This window comes from Podarcis cretensis, assembly GCF_951804945.1.
Source record: "Podarcis cretensis genome assembly, chromosome: 3".
NCBI lineage: Eukaryota > Metazoa > Chordata > Lepidosauria > Squamata > Lacertidae > Podarcis > Podarcis cretensis.
The window spans coordinates 36,121,234-36,143,492 of NC_137172.1; the positions used below are offsets into that span (position 1 = coordinate 36,121,234).

At 46.8% G+C, this 22,259-nt stretch overlaps 1 protein-coding gene and 2 long non-coding RNA genes across 9 annotated transcripts in view; 1 reads left to right on the plus strand and 2 right to left on the minus strand.

Annotated features, from left to right (window-relative positions):
• The window catches only part of LOC307212242, a 23,942-nt gene continuing 1,683 nt past the window's right edge, over nucleotides 1–22,259 (plus strand). The window contains exons 1-4 of one of the 5 annotated variants that reach the window (XR_013836876.1): nucleotides 1–226; nucleotides 564–617; nucleotides 1,715–1,844; nucleotides 2,070–2,653. This is a non-coding gene — a long non-coding RNA (uncharacterized lncRNA). Of the gene's footprint in view, nucleotides 227–563; nucleotides 618–1,714; nucleotides 1,845–2,069; nucleotides 2,654–14,339; nucleotides 14,465–15,373; nucleotides 16,252–22,259 lie in introns of those variants that run through there. The other 4 variants (XR_013836878.1, XR_013836877.1, XR_013836880.1 and 1 more) reach the window with 4 other exon arrangements.
• LOC307212277 overlaps nucleotides 11,781–22,259 on the minus strand; it is a 267,552-nt gene continuing 257,073 nt past the window's right edge. Inside the window, exon 2 of the long non-coding RNA XR_013836931.1 lies at nucleotides 11,781–11,870. This is a non-coding gene — a long non-coding RNA (uncharacterized lncRNA). The remainder of the gene's footprint in view (nucleotides 11,871–22,259) is intronic.
• SLC4A1AP (solute carrier family 4 member 1 adaptor protein) overlaps nucleotides 13,641–22,259 on the minus strand; it is a gene marked incomplete at its 5' end in the record, with an annotated part of 26,159 nt that continues 17,540 nt past the window's right edge. For all 3 annotated transcript variants that reach the window (XM_079969236.1, XM_079969237.1, XM_079969235.1), the window contains 2 exons: nucleotides 13,641–13,968; nucleotides 16,288–16,357. In XM_079969236.1, the coding sequence (XP_079825362.1) occupies nucleotides 13,919–13,968; nucleotides 16,288–16,357 (120 nt within the window). In that variant the 3' untranslated portion in view covers nucleotides 13,641–13,918. The remainder of the gene's footprint in view (nucleotides 13,969–16,287; nucleotides 16,358–22,259) is intronic.

A 22,259-nucleotide genomic window follows, 5' to 3' on the forward strand; every position in this document is an offset into this window, starting at 1 on the left:
AGTGGATATAAAAGGGCCTTTTCCTCTTCCCTAACAATGTAGAGTGGGCAACAGCTGTGATATCCTGCATTGCCCAGTCTTCCATCTGTAGGAGGCCCATTCGCAGATGAATGGAGGCTACCATCTGGTTGTGGGATTGCGGCCTGAATGCAGCTGATATCCATGGTCAGAAGCTGGATGATATCTAGAGATGGACCTAGTGGAAGATGGAAGATGCTGGATGTTGGTAGGTGGAATTTGTATTTGAAAATCAGTGAATGCAACAAGGCTGAAGCAGGCTGATATTTGTGGATGTAAAATGGCTGAAGCTGGTCGACATCAGCTGGTGGGTATTTGTGGGTTGAAGCCGAGGCCCAAATGTTTATGAATGGAGAGTGAATTATCAGTGAATATGTATGTTGGCATTCTTCATGGATATTGGCTGGCATATGCTTGTGGGGGGTGGGTTTCAAATGTGGTCACTGTGAATGGTGTATGCATATGCATCACTGTGATGTCTGAAAGGAAACTGGTGGATATTCATGAACAGATGAAACCTGAAAGCTGTGCTGATGCCTCTCCAGCTATTACCTTTGGCTGCAGATGTCAGGAGTCCAGGTTCCCAGCTTGATAACACGGTAAGCATAGGTAATTAAAAAGGAGGATTTATTGCAAAAACAAACAGATAGCTTTGGGCAGCCCTAACAAAGCCACTGACATTATCATTCAAGATGACCCTTCTGAAGACTGCTTCCGGTTCCTACAGAATATATTGAACCGTCGCCCCTTATGTCTCTTGTTTTGCTTCCTGTCTAGCAGCCCTCCCATTCGTTGACTCTTTGGACTTATTGGATCAGCTCTAGCCTCTCTCTGTTCTGAAAACTGTCTTGGTGTCTGTTCACACCTGTTGGAGCTTTCTGAGAGCTTTGGCTGTATTCCAGCCTGCTCTCAGTCGTTCCCTTGGCAACCGGCATTCCAGTGTCTGAGGAAGTCGCACTGGGCACTGGCCGCTGTTCAGTCTGCGTCAGATCTAACCCTCTCTGTTCTGCAGCTGGCTGTAAAGTTCCACTAGGAGCTAGCTCATTCCTGACAGCAGACCACCTATGAGGTCACAAAGGGGCATGATGACTGGGTGTGGAGGGGAAGAGACCGTACTTGTATATCACAGGGCTGGAGGACCTGTGGCCTTCCAGGTGTTGTTGGACTCCAAATCTCATCAGCCCCAGTCATCATGGCTAATACCAGGAACGATGGAAGCTGCAGTCTAGCAACTGCTGTAGGACTACAGGTTTCCCATCCCTGCAAACCCATTCTCTGAGTACAAATCCATATGTAGCCGTGGGACAGTCAGCCAAAAAAGACTGCTATTGTAGTCAAGGCTGACTGATCAATAAGATGAAGAGTTGCAGTTCATTTTCTAGGAACCAGTAACCAGCTGCACCATCTTGCTTCCTGTGCCTTGGAACATTCCATAGTTTTGAATGGGGGAATTGCTGAGCTGAGTGATTGTGCATGTATGGGAGGGAGAGACAGCAGAAATTGAGAGTGAAGAGGTCTAGCCTTCAACATCTTCTGCTACTGTGCAAATAGTCATGCACTTTTTAGTATAGCTGGCATCCCTTTTGAATTTAATTTTAAATCCAATACTGGAGAGCCTTGAGTCTCCCCTGCTCTACCTTATAAACACTTTGAGGGGAGGGCCTGGCTAACAAACATTGATCTTCCAACTCTGCAGCTTCTTACGCTGGTTCCCGTGTGGGTCAAAATGATGTTCAGTGAAACCAAAAATGATTTGTTTGAGAAGTGCACTTCTCCATTGCAACTGCTCTTTCTTGCTCTGCCTCGACCTTCCTATTTCTATCAAGGTAATCGCTTCGTGTGGAATGACCGTTCCAAATGAGGTATTCTTTGTTTCTTTTTCATCTTAAATTTAACAACACAGTAATAGCTTGTAAATGAAATGCTGCTCATTTATTGAAACCATATTCATCAAGGCTGAGCTCCCACGTGGGGGAGGCATGTGTGTCCAATTGCTGTAAAACCTTGGCAAATATGCTTTTAATAAAGCCCTGGTATTATTTAATGCTCAGGGAGCAACAACTACTGAAACCCAGAGCCAAGACCAAAGACTGAGAAGATCAAGTTTTGAAAAGTACACCAAGCGGTTTATTTCTTTGCAGCTGAAAGGGACTCCACCCAGGTTTTAATTTGAGTCCTGCGGATCATCAGAGCTTAGCCTGGGATCAACCTTGGAATATGTGAAGCAAGAATATTGGCGAGTGCTTCTAAACTTGGGCTCCTGGATACCCAAGTGGCATTTGTTAACCAGAGTGCACTGCATGGCCCAACATGATACATTCCTTGGTGACCTCTAGATGGGATTAGTGGAAGCAGAGCTGCTTTTCAAAAGGAACTGCAACAGGCACAAAATACAACTGCTTTCAACAAGACCTGGCAGACAATGGAATGCAGTGGAACACAGGAAGCTGAGTCAGACCATTGGTCAGTATTGCCTACACTGGCTGGCAGCAGCTCTCTAGGTTTTCAGGCAGGATCTCTTTAACCTCTATCATGAGATGCTGAAGATTGAACCTGAGACGGCCCACATGCAGAGCAGATACTGTCTCTGATCTCTGGTCATTAAAAATAATAATCACTGATTCTTTAAAGTTCACAGTAGTGGTCTTCTTGACCTTTAATATCTCATATGGTCTGGTGCAGACAAAAGCACCTCCTTGGACTTTGAGCTCGTTGGAGGAACCTCTGCTATGGGTTCTATTAAGATGCAGGATGAGAAGGGATTTATGGAGGAGAAGGCTATTGACAGCTACTAACCACAATCTACTTTTTGATTTGGTATACTTATGGAGCACACTTCTTCCAAAGGAGCACAGACAACAAACACAAAGCAAAACACATCAGCCATCAATACACGTATGCAATATAAAAATCATATACAGTCATACCTCAGGTTACAGAAGCTTCAGGTTGCGTTTTTTCGGGTTACGGACCACCGAAACCTGGAAGTACCAGAACGGGTTTCGGTGGTCGTGCATGCTCAGAAGCACTAAATCATGCTTTGCGCATGCACAGAAGCACCAAATAGCAACCCGTGCGTGTGCAGATGTGGGTTGCGAATGCTGCAGGTTGCGAATGTGCATCCCGCACGGATCATGTTCGCAAACCGAGCGTCCATTGTATTGGTTTAAAACAACACACAGCATGGCTGCTAAATATTTACCATTTCCTTCTAAAGCAGTAATGATGGTTATAATCCACCTTCAAAGTACTATGCTTCTGAACACCAGTTGCTGGAAAACATAGCAGGGGAGAGCACAGTTGCATTCAGGTCCTGCTTGCAAACTTCCCATAGACATCTGATTGGCCCCTGTGAGAAAAGGATGCTAGTCGAGATGGGGTTTTGGCTCTGATCCAGCAGTGTTCTTCTTTTGAAGAGGAAGAACGTGGATTCTTCTTCCACTTCCTGCTTTAGAAATTCAGGCATTCTATATCTCCCACCTACCAATCCCATCAGCAGTGTACCTATATATAAGTAAAACATGCCAAACTTCATCTCCCTATCTTGTCTTGAAAGTAGTTACAATTTAGTTATAACCACAAGGATGTGTTGGTTCTATTACAGTAGTACCTCGGGTTACATATGCTTCAGGTTACATACGCTTCAAGTTACAGACTCCGCTAACCCAGAAATAGTCATCAGGTTAAGAACTTTGCTTCAGGATGAGAACAGAAATCGTGCTCCGCCGGCGCGGCGGCAGCAAGAGGCCCCATTAGCTAAAGTGGTGCTTCAGGTTAAGAACAGTTTCAGGTTAAGTACGGACCTCTGGAACGAATTAAGTACTTAACCTGAGGTACCACTTCAGGCTTACATCTTTCAGGCTTCATGTATCTTAGGCTTAGTTTAAACATACCATTATGACCACTTTCCATTCTGCTCCAAAGAATCTCACCACCCCCTGCAGCAGATTTTTTGGGTCTGCAAGAGGCTGCAGAAGGAGGGACTTGGCAAACATCACTCCCCCCCCCCCCCCTTAGCGCTTATGGAAGTCTCTGGTGGATCACAGAGCTTTCCATCAGCAGCGGGAGACAATTGGATTCATTGCTTTTCTTTCCCAGGCTTCAGAAAAACTCCCCCCATTCCATACCTAGATAACTGCCCATGGGGTTTTCCTCATGGAGGAAAGAGGGAGAGACAGGAGGTGATTTTTGCCTATTGCTCCTTCCTTCTGCAGGTCCCTGCAAAGTTCCTCCAGAGAGTTGGAGGAACCTTCTTGAACAACATGGGAAGCAGCCCAAGGAGAAAGGGGAATCAGTAAAATAAAAATAATCTCCCCCTTCCTCTGCTAGAAGTCAGTCCCTCCTGCAAACTGAAGGGTGATTCTGGATCCAACTCATAAACCTTAGTCTGTGAGGGGCCTTGTAATTGGATGAAGACTGGGCACCGCTATATGTGTTTGTGAAGAAAATAGAGGAAACTTCCTCTCTGGCCGGAGATATGAGAGATGCAAACGATAAACCCAGGCAACCTAGCGGAGACATGTTTCTTTAGCCAACTCCCCTTTGAAATATTTCAGTCAAAGTTGCATTAACATTCCCTTCTTGGGGCTATCTTGAGATCTGCCAGGATTCCTGCAGGCAGAGGTTCTGAACCCAGCTACAAGGCTCCAGGAAGTCTTCAGATGAACTCACTTGGCATCTTGAATGTACAAGTGACAACAAGGGAGTTCCCGAAGAATTATGTGGCCCTTTTCAAAGTGCTGAGACCTTCCTCTTTCTTGTTAAGGCTCCTCTGAGCTCTTATTGAGCCCTACCTTTCAAATCTTGGGGGGCTTTTGTTGAATTGTATGCATGCAAACCTTACAGGCATGGAGACAATCCGGAACTTTCATAAGCTTGAACCACACCATCTAGGCTGACATCAGAAATTCAGTCAACACTTCTGTATCCTACAGTTCCTGAAAGGAGTTCTTGGGTAGCATATGTGGGACCATTCAATTTTATTCTCACAACATCTTTAAGGTAGATTAATTTGAGAATAAAAGGTAAATGACCTCTGAATGGTTAAGTCCAGTCAAAGGCAACTATGGGGTTGTGGTGCTCATCTCGCTTTCAGGCCGAGGGAGCCGGCGTTTGTCCACAGACAGCTTTCCGGGTCATGTGGCCAGCATGACTAAACCGCTTCTGGAGCAACAGGACTACCTAGTGAACTTCATGGCTGAGACTAGGCTTCAAATTCAGTCCCCTCAGACCAAGAGTGAGGAAAAGGTAGATCAGGAACTATAGGTAGATCAGAACCCACCAAATATCTCTAGATAGCATTGAGAGCAAGGCCACTGACATGGATCTTTACACATGAGCTCCCCTGTATGGGAGCAAGTGGCTCTTTCTGCGACAGCAAAACCTGTGTCTGGACTGTACCACATCAGACTGTGGGGGGTGGGGTGGGGATTCAGAGAAGGGAATGTTCCTTCATAATCGACTCTAATCGTGCAAATCAAAACTTCTGGTATGCTCTTGAACCCCTCTTACAAAATACTGGCAGATTGGAGGCACTCAGTTACATGTGTAGAGTTTTGAGCAGTACGACACAGGTTTGCTACCTCTCTAAGAACTCGGCCTCTGACATAGCAACCAGGGCGTGGAGAAGGCTTAGACGATGAGCATGTACTGTCAGATGGGGCCAGCCATTGTTCCAAAGAATGTATTTCACACAGGCCAGATGTTAAAATAATCTCCTCTGCTTGTGCCCTCTCCCCGGTTTTTAATTGATCTCCACATTTGTCTGTGCTTTCCGTGAAAGGACTGGAGGCCTTTCCTCATATTAATGAATCCCAGAGCAGCCCTTTCATTCCTGCAGCTGGAGATCGTTACAAACTGTTATGGTTTCTTAATCAGCAAAACTCTCTTGTCCCATCTCCCCCCACATCTAAAGGGGGACTCGCTGTTGCCTTTATCTCTTGCCTCCTCAAACTCCCTTCATTTCTACTCTGCCTGACCTTTGATTGCATGATATTAACTCCCCCCAACCCTTCTTCTTGTACACCTTGTGTATCACCTTAGCCATTGTGTGCTAAGTGGGCAGGAATGGGAGAGAGAAACAGCAAATACGCTTGGAGCAATATGCCCCGATTGCTACCTTGACCATCTCTATTTTTATTCCTTGATTAGCGGGTTTTATTTGGGTCTGTTCGGAGATTCCCAACAACCCCACTAACCTTGCTCCAACCTCTGCATTTATTTACACACCTAAGGAGCGATTAGAGGCTTAAAAGGTTCAAGCTTTCAATCCAAAACAGTGTATCTATTCTGGCAAGGAGTATGGGCAAAAAGACTATGAAATGAATATGTTTGCCTGAGTACTATAAACCTGAAAACTTTGACACAGAGTAGATTCTAAGATGGAATCTGCACACACATTAAAAACGCTGTGAAAATGCTTTTTTAAGGAATATATTTTTTTGAAAAATACATTGAATTTGGCATAGCTCACTATCGCCATCTAGTGTCACACTTTCCAACACATTTAAAACATTTTATTTACAGCTGTATAGCTGAGTCCTAAGTACTTTATAGGCCCACCAGAAGAGATTTTGTTCATCTTGTCTATGAGTGTTATGTTGTGGAACCAGCTGGTTTACAACAAGCTACTCCTTTTGGGGCTTTTGCAAAATGCTAACAGTCTTGCAGCTTCAACAGCTTCTGCTTGTTGTAGAAGCCTACTGAATTTCCCTTTTCTTTAACACATTCTGAACTTGACATTGGGCTGACATGTAGGACTCAGGATTCCTTCATTGCTCCCGATTGGCAGGAAATGTTCAGTGCCCTATTTCTGTCCAAGTTGCTGGCCAAATAAGCTTCTTGCCAGGCCAGGAATCCCTAAACAGTGCGCCAACAGAGAACGGGCAGTGAGCTGTAAGAAATAAATCTCAGTGTAGACAGGAATGGATGGTTAGAATTTCTAGCTGTGAGGGTTTGTGGTCGAGGGGTTCAGTAACCTACCTTATGACTTGTCTCTTTCTAATTGGACAACAGCAACAAAACAGATGATGAAGGGTTAACATATGGGGAAGGTCTCAGTGGTAGAGGAAGAGCTCATGTTTTGCATGGGAGAAGGTTTCCGGTTCTAGCCCTGCCATCCCAGTTAAAAGGGTCTCAGGCCAGGAGGACTAATAAATCCCTCCTCTGCCTGAGACCTTGGAGAGTTCTCTGCAGGATTTAACATGCGGGTTAAATAGGTTTCCTAGGCTTACAAACGTGCAATATACACATGCTGCAAAATTCTGCCATCTTGGATGCAAAATTTGATATCCATCTCTCCATCATGAAAAATAACAGACCCTGCAGTGTAAGTTTACAACGAAGTTTCCCACAACCCAGTATTATACAGACATTCTAAGTCTCGGCTTCTCTTTTTGGTTTTCTCTACCAAAGATCTCAAAGCCCAGGAAATTAGCAGTCAGATGAAATTTATATCCACAGCTGGACAGGATGTTGCCTACTAGTCTTTTCCATCAACTGGTCATCCAGTTGTTCTCGCAGAGGTAACTTGCATCCCTTCTATTCATCAGCTATACAAACCCATTATTTATTTCTCATTAAATTCATTTATGAGGAAAACCCCACATTCCTGGCTCACCAGGTTTTCCTTTCTGCAACGCCTATCCTCAACTGTCTCCTTAACTGCCCAACTGCCACCTCTCACTCTCTCAACAAACTCTAAATTCTTTTCCTCAGACTTCACTGCTTCATGAAGGTATTTTGCACAAACCAGTGGGACACTGTGTGCTTCTGGTAGACGGCTCTTTGCTCTTTTGGAATCCATGGAACTTATTCTCAGTAAGCATGTTCAGAATCCAGATATAAATACCCTGTGCGAATCATTGGCTTTGTAATTCAGCCTTTTTAAAACCAGCCTTTTGAAAATTTCTTGTCATGTCACATTGACATGGTTATTTATTTGTGGCAGCCTTCAGACACAGGGCAGATTATCTCGAGGTAGCAGGAACGTGCTCTCCTAAGAGAAGCAAGCCACGTGTTGAACTTTATAAAGGAAAAACCGAAAGTTGTTGAGCAGTCGTGATTTTTTGATTGACTTGCCTAAGATCCAGGACAAAGTGCTGCCTTTTGGAAATTCCCCCCAGCCATCAATTCTGCCTTTGAAATACCAGTAATGTCTGGGAAAATCCAGACATATGGCAGTCCTATCCTGCGGTCTCTTAACGGCTCATTTTTCAGCCCATAGCTTGGCACCCTGATCCTTGTCAACTGACTTTAGCTACTTCAGGGACAATCAGTTTCATCTGTGCTGTAGTAACAAAAGCAGGCCACTCTTTTGCAAAGGTATCCAGTTCAGGCCCATATATTCCCTCTACACAGTTGCACTGGGACTGCTAGCTACAGGGTTAACCAACAGGATGCCATATGGATATGCCACCATTAGCTTTCTGCTGGAAAAGTTCTTTGTGCAGTTCATCAGCAGAACCACACATGATCTGGGATGCAGATGAAGTAGCACCAACGGTTGCTCTGGAGTGGCCAGATGTCAGATTCTACACGGGAGGACAACTTGGGCTCCATATATTTGATCCTATGGATTGTTGCTTCAACACAGCAGCTGTGTGTGTTTGTCAGGTTACAGTCTTTCTTCTGCACAGATCTACTGTTGCTTTCTTATTCATTGAAGAACAGCCACCCTTATCAAGAAGTACTGCCATCACATCAATCTCATCGCCCTCCACAGAAAAAATAATACGCTCTCACTATGATGCTGGAGGGACTGTGAGGAGTAGGACCCATTTTCCCCCATGTGGTTGTTGGGATACTGCCGGGGAGACGGGGGCATCAGGCAGGCCGGCAGCCGAGCGATCGCCGGTCTCCCTTGGAACAGCATCAAACAGCGACATGAGCCTCAGATACGTTTAGAGACTCGGCACGCTCTATAAGCAGAGTGAATAAATCTTCTCACAATGGAAGTGGCGGACAGAGTCATGTGTAAGCATATTTACAGCATTTTATTCAGCAGCAGGAACAAAGGCTAAAAACATGTCTGCTTCCCTTCGTGTCCAGCAAAACAGCTATACAAAAGCAATATACAAAACAGAAGTTCCTAGCAGAACTGTGCTGGAAGTAAACAGGCATGTGACACACAACAGTCATGCCTGTACCCTTTTAAGGTGGAACGGAACTATATCCTAACAGTGGTCCCCCACGTCTCCATTTTGGATGGATGTCTCCCAAGAAATTGATGAAATGATCTGCCAACTCCTACTCTCTGACCCACAGATGGCACTGTTGCTCATCTTTTATGGGCAGCCTAAATCAGTAATTTATAAAGATCTTGCAGCCTTTCTTTTTGTTGCTCCATGACTTGGGAACACCAAGAACTGGAGATCTCCTGCAGTCAGTCTCTTCCATTGCTGGTATCATGAGGTTTGGAATCTAGCACTGATGGAAAAGCGAACACACAGAATCAAAAAAGGATCTAAAGAAAGGATCTGAATCAGACAAATTCTTGGATTTCCAGGATTCGTGACATGCCTTTATTATAAAAAAGGTAAAGGACCAATGGACGGTTAAATCTAGTCAAAGACGACTATGGGAGTCAGCCCTCATCTTGCTTTCAGGCAGAGGGAGCTGGCGTTTGTTCACAGACAGCTTTCCGGATCATGTGGCCAGCATGACTAAGCCGCTTCTGGCGCAACGAGTGCCAAAGTGCACGGAAACGCCGTTTACCTTCCCACTACAGTACTTATTTATCTACTTGCACTGGCATGCTTTTGAACTGCTAGGTTGGAAGGAGCTGGGGCAGAGCAACAGGAGCTCACCCCGTCGACAAGCCCAAGAGGCTCAGTGGTTTACACCACAGCACCACCCACGTTTTACCTTTATTATATACACCACTGGAGAAGGGAATGCTAGAAATCCTCTGGTCACATACAGAGAACTGTGGCTGAGTATTCTGGGTTGAATGAAGGTCAATTGATGAACTTTCCATACAACTTTGAACCTGATTACATTATGGATAATTATTTTCTCTCCATTGTCATTTATTTTTTTAGTTTTGTACCAAATTTTTATTTTAGGAAAAGGAGTTGTTTGGGTCAATTACAGTACTTCACTGTTTCACAAGTGTGACTTTGATGGGGAGAGGGGCTATACCTTTAGCATACAGGGAATTGTTGAACTAGTCCGTCAGTCTGTAAAGATGGAAATGCATGCAGCCCTTTCGATTTGGACAAGAGAAGGTAGAACTAGCCTATCATGACTTACACCAAACATGAGCTTCAGGAGGGCAGGGTTGCTTGTCAGCCATGAGCTCATGCTTCTGCTAGCTGCTCTTCACACTGCTGTATGAAATATGTTTCATACTTTGAACAGCAGAGTTTTAACAGGAAGGGCAGAATTAAACTCAGACGTATAAAAGCCTAATAACACTAAGCTAAACTGAAGATCAGATGCCAGCTGATAAAAGGATTTGTTCAGTATACAATGAAATTCTACCTCTTTTAGTGTTAATTGCACACACATTGCTCTCTGCCTGCTGAACTGGTTCCTATGATTCATGCTATTTGGTTGCCCACTTGACATTTCCAAACCTAGCCTTACAAAAACAGCATTTTAGAAGTTAGCTTCCTTTCTGGGTTGGGGAGATGTGTTTTGAGTCAACGATAAATCCTTCATGGTTTGTGGAAAGGTCAAAGCAGTAAAGCCAAATTGTTTTTAAGAAAAATATATGCTTATTTTATTAACAGAGGGAGATGAAAATTTATGAGGGTGAAATTCACACTGGTTGTTTAAAGGGTTCTGAAATAACAGCTTCCCACCCACTCACATGGGAGGAAAAAGCAGAGCTATGAAACACACACTTTTAAGTTTCAGAAGATTTCAGAAGTTTGTATGCAAAAGGACAAACAAAGCCCATGTGATCAGAGTTTAATGGGTAGCAGTTAGTATGGGCAGCAAAGTACCATTTTACTTACAGCAGAGTATCAATAGGCCTGAAAAGTGTCTGGATGGCAATTTGCCAGTAACAGGCAAGATTACACATTATTGACTTAAGTACCTTCACAAATAAAGGGGTCTGCTACATTTGTCTGTTCCTGCTTGCTCTGCTTTTAATGATCCAACCCTTCTGGCTCGCGACAAGTATCTTCTTTCCTAAACATGAATTTCCCTAGTACTCATTTTAAAAAGAACCCTTCCAAAAGCACAGTTCTAATCTATCATCTTTGATACGGGATAGTATTTTATAAATATTTAAGTAAACAAAGTCTGGAATGATCAGTGGGTATTATTTGACCCAGGGACACTGCTGTCTGGATTAATCTCAGTCCTGGTCCTCTTACCCCATGTTAATGGTCTCCTCCTCCTCCTCCTCATTTACTGTGGGGCTCCAGGTGGCTTCCATTTCCTTCCTGATGGATGAGGTTGCTGAGTAATATTGTGCAGAGTTGAGCTATAGGCGACCAGGAGCTCCGTCTCCTTTTCATTTAACTCTGTGCTCTCGTTACACAGCTTCCGGCTACAATTGTGGCCTGGAAGTGGGCGAGTTAGCTGAAGCAGAGCTCACAGAAGGCAGAAAGACAAAGGTATCTGGCAGCCCCTGTTGTGTAAGAGAGGCAGGAGCATAACAGAATGCTAAGCCATCCAGGAATGGGATGTGTTATTTAGCCATTACATTTGCATCCTACCCTTCCTTCCAAATGAGCCCAAGGCAGCACACAAGAAGTAATCAAACTTCTCAAGAACAATTCCAATACAGACAAAGGCAAGCAAAGATCTCAACTTACAAGGTTTATTGAAAGAACAGGGTCTTCAGGAGGCACTGAAAAGGCAGTGTCTGATATTCACTTAGTGCAGAAGTGGGGAATCTTTGGCCTTCCAAATGATGAACTACAACTCCTGTCCAGAATGGCAATTGGTCACGCTGGCTGGGTCAGATGGGAGTTGGAGCGCAATGTCTGGATTGCTGCAATTGTCGCACTTCTAACTTAAAGAATTGGGCTGAGAGGACATGCTTCACCTGAAGCCAGTTTCCCCTCACCAAATCACACCTGCACATTGTAACTGCTTCAATACTATGGGTGTCTAATCCGCTAAACCAGTGCTAGAGTATCTTCTGTGAGCCATGTTCGTACCGTGCTTTGACTGGAACTGGGGAGGGAAAGCTAAAGCAACGTATTTTGAATGTTCTTTTAACTTAAGATTTCTGACCACATGGAGTTCCCAATATTGTGTGAAATTCAGATGCACTGCTGCCAATATATGGGTTGGTCAAGGTCATGTGATATGTATTTACCATTTAAGGTGGTTGAAGCATGTTACTAAAAACTATAAAAAATTTTTTTCTTCCAGTAGCACCTTAAAGACCAACTAAGTTAGTTCTTGGTATGAGCTTTCGTGTGCTTCAGATACCTGAAGAAGTGTGCATGCACACGAAAGCTCATACCAAGAACTAACTTAGTTGGTCTTTAAGGTGCTACTGGAAGAAAAAAATTTTTTATTTTGTTTTGACTATGGCAGACCAACACGGCTACCTATCTGTAACTAAAAACTATGTAAGTGATCTTGTAAATCTGAACTGCTTTGGACTGGTTAGTTGGGGATGGACAAATATGTATTTGTGAAAGCTCCCTTCAGCTCAGTTCCAAATGCTAACAGTACCAAGATTATACCTTTAAGAACTGATAAGGCATCTTTCACAGTCACTCATATGTCACACAATGTTTTTTTTCTGGGGGTACGCATACCCCTAAACATTTTGTGAATCTAAGTTTGGCCTCATTGAGGGGCAGTATTTCAATATGAGAAGGAAAATGAGAGTACCCCTAAACATACAGATATCTTCCTCATCCCTCCTACACCCAGGTTATCAATATTATTATTTTACTAGATGTGCTGAAGATTGAAGCTGTGACATTATACATTATACAGAAAGGCATATACTCTTTCTGAGCAACACACTCTCAACTTAAAGTCTTTCCCTAGGGGAAACGCAAGAGCTCTACAAAAAAGAGTGCATTTCCTAGGCAACTAGAAGTTAAAAAGACCATAGATGCATGCGTGTATAAAGTGGACTATACGAAAATTATATACTTCTGAACAAGAAAGAGCATTTTATAAATGGTAAACGATAGGATTGAAGTTGTCTAAACTTGTAATGATGAAGGCATTTCTTCCTTGCAGGTTGTGAATATAATAAAGTTACAGTATATGAATGTGTTCGCATTTCACTTGGTGATGAGATGTGAAAGGGAGAAACCTTCACAGAAACCCAACACCAAAGTTATAAAAGGGAGAATAAAACTAAACATAGCTTGGCTTTGAGCAGCTCCATCTGGAGGCTACTGTTCGCAATTGTATTTTTGAGGGAATCTGGAAGCGGAGCAGAGGTCTATGTTGGAATAAATAGGGAGAAACCCTCCTAAAATCAGCTATGTACATGTAACAAAATACACATATGCAGGATTGCCATACACAACAAAACGAGTGTCACTTGACTGCCTTCTGCATAGGAAACCCATAATGAATAAAGCAATCCTATAGTGAGTTTCTTGGCTAAACAGAAGTTTGAGCCTGCATCTCTCCAGTGTATGATTTCCTTCTTCCCACCCCAATACTTGCAGTGGAAAGAAAAGCACTTGGAGTCTTAGTTTTTATTGTAAAAAGCCAGCCTTGTTATAGATAAGTTTGCTTTGTAAATACATAGCTTTCACTACTATATACACACTTTGATGCACAATATACACAAATTCACGTTTAGTGGGGGAAGATGCATGTGTGGCGAGGCTCAGGAACTGTTAAAAGGAATTTAAACACAATGAGCAAAAGTTTGTTGCTTGCCATGTAAATGAAGTCTTCTACTCTGTCGTGATTGCGGTACTATAGTCCTTCACTTCTCAAAGCCAACACCTGAAGTTTAATAGCCGTATTTTGCATTCAGATGAGTTCTACCATCACCACTTTGACCTGCATCAAAAGAGGAAGATTAGAGTGTTTCTTTTTCCCTTTTCAAAAAACTCTCTTGTGCCCAGGAGTGAAAACAATATACAGAGAAACAGAAATAGTCGACAAGTCACAGTCACCTAGACCCTACATACTTGGCAGCATGTTAAGTTAATCACAAGCAGTGTAAAACTTTCCTGACATGGGGTTCAGTAGAGGTGCAATATTTTGGCTATGCAACAGGTCAATGTCCATTTCAAGGAGAGGGAGATGGGGAATTAAATTAGACATCAACCTGGTGTGACCTCCACTAATGGTAGATGATTTGTTTTTTTTTTATTCTGATTTTTATTTTGTTTTTTTATTAATTTTTTTTAATTTACAATATTCTGCAGAGGTTGGAAGTAACTAAAGGTGTAGGAATATTCATGGGGACACGGAGCAAGTATGTGAGAAGCAAAAGAACATTTCCAAAGCCAAAAAAGGGAGTGAAATGGTTGGCTGGACCTGTGGGAAGCAGGTAAGGAACTGCAAGGGATGCAAAAATATTTGGGCTTATACAATGTTCATAAAGCTGGCTTTTAATCTTGTTCTACAAAAGGCAGAAATTTCAAAAAATAACTCTTAGAATGGAGGCTGCTCACAATACAAGACTAATCAGAGGAATTCAGCAGCACTGCTACTTTTAAGTACACCTAAGTAATCTCTACATTATATGTAGGTAGTGTATCAAACAAGGGTATCTGGGGCAAGAAAATTCTAAGTTGCATTTGTTTACTTCAATTGATGGATGAGCATTCTTGATAACTATGCATTCCAGTTGGAGACCTTGGAACATACAAACTCCCCTACCTTTCTACCTGAATGCTTAAGTCATTCTAAGCACTAATTATTATAATTATTATAATTATTATAACTATTATTATTATTACCCTGCCCATTTGGCTGGGTTTCCCCAGCCACTCTAGGCAGCTTCCCACAGAATAAAAAAGCAACAAAACATCAACATTAAAAACTTCCCTAAACAAAGCTGCCTTCTGGTGTCTTCTAAAAGTCAGATAGTTGTTTATTTCCTTGACATCTGATGGGCGGGCGTTCCACAGGGTGGGCGCCACAACCGAGAAGGCCCTCTGCCTGGTTCCCTGTAACCTCACTTCTCGCAGTGAGGGAACTGTCAGAAGGCCCTCGGCGCTGAACCTCAGCGTCCGGGCTGAATGATGGAGGTGGAGACACTCCTTCAGGTATACTGGCCCGAGGCCATTTAGGGCTTTAAAGGTCAGCACCAACACTTTGAATTGTGCTCGGAAACGTACTAGGAGCCAATGTAGGTCTTTCAGGACTGGTGTTATATGGTCTCGGTGGCCACTCCCAGTCACCAGTCTAGCTGCTGAATTCTGGATTAATTGTAGTTTCTGGGTCACCTTCAAAGGTAGCCCCACGTAGAGCAGGAGATAACTAGAGCATGCACCACTCTGGCAAGACAGTCTGCAGGCAGGTAGGGTCCCAGCCTGCGTAACAGATGGAGCTGGTAGACAGCCGCCCTGGACACAGAATTAACCTGACTCTATGGACAGCTGTGAGTCCAAAATGACTCCCAGGGGCACAGTTACCACATTCAGGACCATGCGGTCCTCCACACCCGCCCGCCCCCTGTTCCCCCCAAAGCAGTACTTCAAGCTGTGATGGAGGATGTTCTATGCCTGAGGAACATCTACCACCAGCAGGTACATCAGCATGACTTAGGGATAGAACTTTGCAGCACCTATTTGCACAGGGTACTCTGTCTGCACACTGGATACCTTTGTATGCTTGTGTCCTCCCTAAACCTCAGGTGCCACCGCTGCTGCCTTTATCTCTGGCTAAGCTGGGCCAAGGGCAAAAGCATGACCTGAGTAGGATGGTAGGAAGGCAGGCAGGGAGAAACAGCAATAACGTAGTCAGAAATGTTCTGGGATCTGGAGGACTGAGGTCCAGTGTCAGTCTTCCTTCAGACAGAGCAAGCTTAGATCCTTTATTTGCTTGTGCTTACTCTTCCACACCCTCATTACATAGGACAGCAAAGAAACTGTAGTATCAGTGTACAGGACTAGTCCTGATGTTGTCCTGCTTGCCCCATACTTCAGCAAGTCAAAGGTGAGCAGATTTAGAGACTCTGTGGTGCAAAATTATTTAGACTACTCCGTACACAAGACATTTCAAGTGGCTGTCTCTATGCTGCCTTCTGCTCAGCTGCACAGCTTCATGCACCCTCTTCCGTTTCTCAGCAACCCAAGTCCCCTATTTTGCATTGTCTTCAAATAGATCAGGTCAAATCAAATATGATTTTGAAAAATTATAAATTACCTTCAGGTGGCATCCACACACAGTAGTCTGGGTCATCTTCTGGATATTCTGAGGACAGAGTGCGTTGAGACTGCAGAATAGATTAAAAAAAGATGCTTTGTAATTCTAACATTTCCCTTCCCTCTTTCGGCTGCACAACTTCATGCACCCCTTTAAAAAGGTTCTACTAGCACTTGTTTGAATAATAAATTATTATTACTACTAGCTTTTAATATTTGATGAATTAATGTTGTCAGGGACTCAGCGGGAGCGCAGGGAGGAGAGGAGATGGAAAGCGAGGGGGAGCAATCCGAGGGCAGCGTAAGAGAATATGACAGCAGCTCGATAGATTCCATGAGCCTCTCCAGCGAATCGGAAGATTCACAGAAAGGGGCGCCGATGGGCAGGACAAGGGGCGACCCAAGGGGGACACCCCAGAAGCAAGGGGCCAGCGGGGACTCCCAGAGCAGCAGTTGCAAATCAGGACCAGCTTCCCCACCAGAGCGTAGTGGGGGGGAGGAGTTCCAGGTGTCAGAGCCCACACATGCACCACCAGCGAGAGAAGATGAGTCAGGGTGGACCACGCCTCCATCAGAGAGCGAGTTAACGGTTAAGAGGAAAGTTGCAGGCTGGGCGCGCGCGCCAAGTTCAAAGGTACAGGCGAGCGGCACAGAAGGTAGCCCGGATAGGGAACCAGGTCCTAAAGCCCGCCGGAAGGAGGGGCAAGAATCGTCAGGGTCAGCGTCAGAGGAGTCCAGGAAGGATGAGACCCTAGCGGGCAGGAGGACCCAGAGGAGAAAGGAATTTAGGAAGAGGTGGAGCAAAGCGAGAGTCTTAAACTGGTGTGGAGGGGGAGGAGACTCAGACAGGACTTCGCCGGTCTAAGGTCGGGACGTAGAGCTGCACGCTGCGGCTTTAAAATGGAGACTGAATCTCAATAAAGACTTTTGTACATAACTACAGCCTAGCGTTGGTCCTCTGTGAGCTGGGACCTGGAGGCAGCTCTGACAGTAAGTCCTGTCTCAAATTTCAAAGAACCTCGCAACGTGAGAGGACGCAGCGAGGGGCGAAGATTGGTGCTTCGCGAGCTCACAAAAGCAGCACAAGATGACTACAGAAGAACGACTGGCAGCTTTGCAAGAAGCAGTGGTACAACTTAACGCAGAAATACGAGCGGCAAGGAGGAGAGAAGAGGAATCAGATGCTGTCTGCAAGGATCTGCAAAACAGGTTGGAAATGTTGACTAAACAGGGGCCACCGGCAGCCAAATCCGAAGGGATCGGGCTCGGGAAGAGAGGGGGGAGCCTGGTGTCGCATTTCGATGGGAGTCTGCAGCAATATCCTAACTTCAGAGCAGACGTAGTTTTTGCGCTAAAGTTGCTGGAGAAGGACTTTAGAGATGAGCAGGAGAAAGTAGGCTTCATACTAACGCATCTCCATGGAGAAGCTAAAGCGTGGTTGCGCAATCTGTGGAGAGATAATGATCCAGCCCTCCAAAACGCAAAAGCCTTCATTAAGGCGATGGACGCTTGTTTTTTATCAGAGATAGATGTGGATGTCGCTAGAAGAGAGATTCACGGTCTGAAACAAGGCAGAGCCACTGTAAGGCAATATCATTCCCGCTTTTTTGCATTGGTCAACGCGCTGGGATGGGAAAAGGACTCAGCGTCCGTCAGGGACCTGTTCTGGGAGGGGCTCAACGGGGCTGTGAAAGACGAAATCGCAAGGGGGGAGAGGCCAAGGAGCACTCAAGAAGTGGTCCAGAAGGCGCTGACGATTGGGGTGCGGCTGGAAGAACGTCCCTGGAGCAAAGATGAAGGGCGTTGGGGACGCACGCCAGCAAGGGCACCTCCTTTCTTCCCCAGAGACTCAGCGCGCGCTCAATCCACGCCTCCACTGGGAGGGGGAGAGGAGCCGATGGAGATAGGTGGTGCCAAGGCTCAGTCAGCGACCAGAGCCCTCACACCAGGAGCAGCCAAGGTGAAGCCTCCTAGAGGGAACAGGAAGTGTTACATCTGCGAAAGTGCTCAGCATATGGCAAAAGAGTGCCCCCAGAGGCTCCACAAGCACAATGCAGCCTCAGCAACAGTAACAGAAGCAGTTCAGCAGAAAGAACCGCAGCAGGGAAACGACGAAGTCTGGCTGGAAGCAGAGCCGCTGGGGCCCAGCCAGACGAATCAGTAAAGCAGTCCCCAGGAATCTTACAGCCCACAGACCCCCTCCCGCCCAAACCAGTGGTGCAGCTCACCGCAACACTCCAGCTTCCCAATGGGCTCACCATGGAAGTGCCTATTACCATTGACTCTGGTAGCAATGCAGACTTTATGGGGGTGGATTTCATCAAGCAACATAGCATAGCGCTCCTGCCTGCCACGATGCCCCTGAAAGTAGTGACAGTCGATGGAAGAGAATTGCTGGGGGGACAGGTGGTACAGCAAACGCCGCCAATGGTGATGCGCATTGGAAATCACCGCGAAGTCATCAGCTTCAACGTCACCCAACTGTCAGACACGCCCATAGTGTTGGGCATGAGCTGGTTGGACAGGCACAGCCCGGCATTGGCATGGTACCAGCGTAAATTGACCTTCTGCTCCTCCTACTGCTCAGAACATTGCATCATGACTAACCAGGAGGACGAGGGGCAAGAGGATGACCCACAGCTACAACTGGGCATGCTGCAAGCGGTACCCGACAAGTACAAGGCGTTTTTGGAGGTCTTCTGCGAGAAGGAAGCAGACAAGCTGCCTCCCCACAGACCCTACGACTGCAAGATTGACCTCCTGCCGGGGGCAACGCTGCCGACCGGAAAACTGTACTCCATGTCTGAAGACGAACTGCAAGAGCTCAGGGAGTTCATAGATCACAATTTGAAGCGGGGATTCATCCGAGAATCCAAAGCAGTGGGGGGCAGTCCTGTGTTCTTTGTGAAGAAGAAGGACACGCCCCAGAAGAGGCTTGTAGTTGATTTCAGAATTTTAAATTCGAAAACCAAGCCCACGGCTTTCCCGATGCCCAAGATCGACGACTTGCTCGCGACGGTGAGGAAGGGACGCATCTTCACCAAGCTGGATCTACGAGGGGCGTACAATCTTATACGCATGCGGGAGGGCGACGAGTGGAAGACGGCCATGTTCACGCCCTTGGGCACCTATGAGTATAGGGTTATGCCCTTCGGTTTACAAAATGGCTCCCACTGCTTCCAAGCATTCATGCATCACGTGTTAGCGGGGCTCCTCTACAAGAAGTGTGTCTGCTTCCTGGACGACATTCTGATCTTCTCGGAATCGCAGGAGGCTCACGAGGGAGATGTCAAGGAAGTCCTGCAAAGACTACGGGAGCACAGGCTTTACGCCAAGCTGGAGAAATGCCAGTTCGACATGACGGAGGTGGATTTCCTGGGCTACAAGCTGTCCGACAAGGGAATCGCCATGGACAGTGCCAAGGTACGATCAGTACTGGACTGGAAGAGCCCGCGCAATCGGAAGGAGGTCCAGAGGTTTGTCGGCTTTGCTAACTTTTATCGCAAGTTCATCAAGGGTTTCGCTATGCAGACGGCGGCCATCACGGACACCCTCAGCTCCAAGAAGAAGAAGTTCATCTGGACGGAGCAGGCGGAGCAGTCCTTTCAGAAACTCAAGCGTCTTTTTGCTTCCGAGGAACAACTGCTGCATGTGAACCCCAGCAAGCCCATGAGGGTGGAGACGGATGCCTCCGACAGAGCCGTGGGGGCAGTCCTGTTGCAGCGAGACCCGCAAGGGGATTGGAGGCCGTGTGCTTTCTACTCCAGGAAACTCAGCAAGTCGGAGCAGAACTACACCATCTGGGACAGAGAGTTGCTGGCCATTCATGCAGCATTCAAGGCGTGGCGGCACTTCCTCATCGGAGCCAAACACACGGTGCAAGTTCGCACGGACCATAAGAACCTGGAGTACTGGCGCACGGCGCGGTTCCTGAACCAGAGACACATCCGCTGGGCGGAGTTCTTTGCGGATTTCGACTTCAGGATAGAATATATCCCCGGAGACAACAACGTCATGGCTGATGCGCTATCCAGGAAGCCGCAGTATCTGGAGGAAGCAGCACCGGTAGCGGCCAAACACATTTTCGCACCCAAGGCGTGGGCATGCGCTTCTGCCACAGTAGACCTGGAAGCGATACGGCGCGAGCTGCTAACAGATTCCTTCGCGCGCTCCAAGATGGAGGAGGTGCGCAGCGGCACGGCAAAGGACGACGAGTTCCAGATACGCGACGGACTGCTCCTCCGCAAGGGGGCCATCTACGTACCGGGAGATGAACTCCGCGCGACAGTACTGCAACAGCTACACGACGCACCCAGCGCCGGACATTTCGGCAAGGAAAAGACAGTGGAATTAGTAGCCAGAGACTTTTGGTGGCCCAAGATGCGGGGAGAAGTCGCGGATTACGTTACGAGGTGCGACACCTGCCAAAGGGCCAAGCCAGTACACAGACCGCCGGCGGGACTGTTAGAACCGCTACAGACCCCGTCCGAACCGTGGGAGAGGGTAGCCTTGGACTTTGTCACTGACCTGCCCAGCTCGAGGGGCAAAACAGCAGTACTCGTGGTAGTCGACATGTTCACCAAGATGGCGCACTTCATTCCTTGCGCGAAGGTGGCCACAGCGGAACAGACAGCCAAGCTGTTCATAGACCACGTGTTCAAGGTGCACGGCCTGCCACGGTCTATCCTGTCCGACAGGGGGCGCCAGTTCATCTCGAGTTTCTGGCGGAAGCTGATGGGAATCCTGAACGTCAAGGTCAACCTAGCGTCGGCAAGACACCCGCAGACCAACGGACAAGCGGAGAGGGTCAACGCCGTCATGCAGCAGTACCTGAGATGTTACGCCAACCAGCAGCCCTCGACCTGGGTGGACTATCTGCCCCTGGCCGAGTTTGCCTACAACAACACACAACACGTGTCCACGGGGGTGACACCGTTTTTTGCCAACCACGGGCGACATCCCAGGACCTTCCCGGGCTTAGAGAAAGAGGGGGAGGGGGAGCCACAGGGAGCAGAGGCATTGGCAGAGGAGTTACAGGAGGTCCATGAACAGCTCCGTAGACAGTTAGACCTAGCAAAACACGTATACAAGATGCAAGCAGACAAACACAGAAGAGTGGGGGAGGACATACGGGTAGGGGACTGGGTCTGGTTAGCGGCCCAGGCAGTGCCGGCCAGATCCTTAGCTAAGAAGAAGCTAGGACACAAGCAGTTGGGCCCTTACCTAGTCGAGGCACAGATCAACCCAGTGGCTTTCCGTTTGACACTACCGGAGGGTTCCAGAATGCACCCGGTCTTTCATAGATCGGTGCTAACGCCCTACAAGGCACCTCACAGGTTTCAGGAGCCAGGAACAGCTCCCAGTCCGCTTAGAGATGCACCCATGACAGGGGGGTCGCCGAGGGCGGGGCCACTCAACGAGGTGACGGAGATTTTGGACTCGAGATGGGGGGAAGAGGGCGTCGAATATCTCATCGCAAGGGAAGGTGCCCCGGCCAGCGCCAACAGCTGGGTGCCGTACTATGCGGTGGAGGAGCACTACCTCAAAGACGAGTTCCACGCACTCTTCCCACACAGGCCCATGCCGGAGGATTATTTTGATGAATATCTTTTCACCCCCACACTCTCAGCCAGTACGTTTCAGGGGTTCTCCTCGGCTGAGGAGACGGTTCCAGAGACTACCTCGCCGGAGGGGTCGGTCTCAGACTTGGGTGCGGAGCGCTCTTATTGGTGGGACACTCAACCCGAGGAGGAGTGGCGCAGGAGACTGCTCAGAGGGCCCTGGCACGCAGACTACCCAGAGGAAATGGGGGAACAAGGGGGCATGGACGGGTTGGGGGAGGATCCTGGTTTCGAGCACGCCGGCAACGAGATGGAAGCAGAGGAGAGCGACGTCGATGTACCCGTCACGGACTGGCAACATGCCAGGGGGGAAGACCGGTATCCGGCAGGCACCCCCATAGCATTGGAGCAC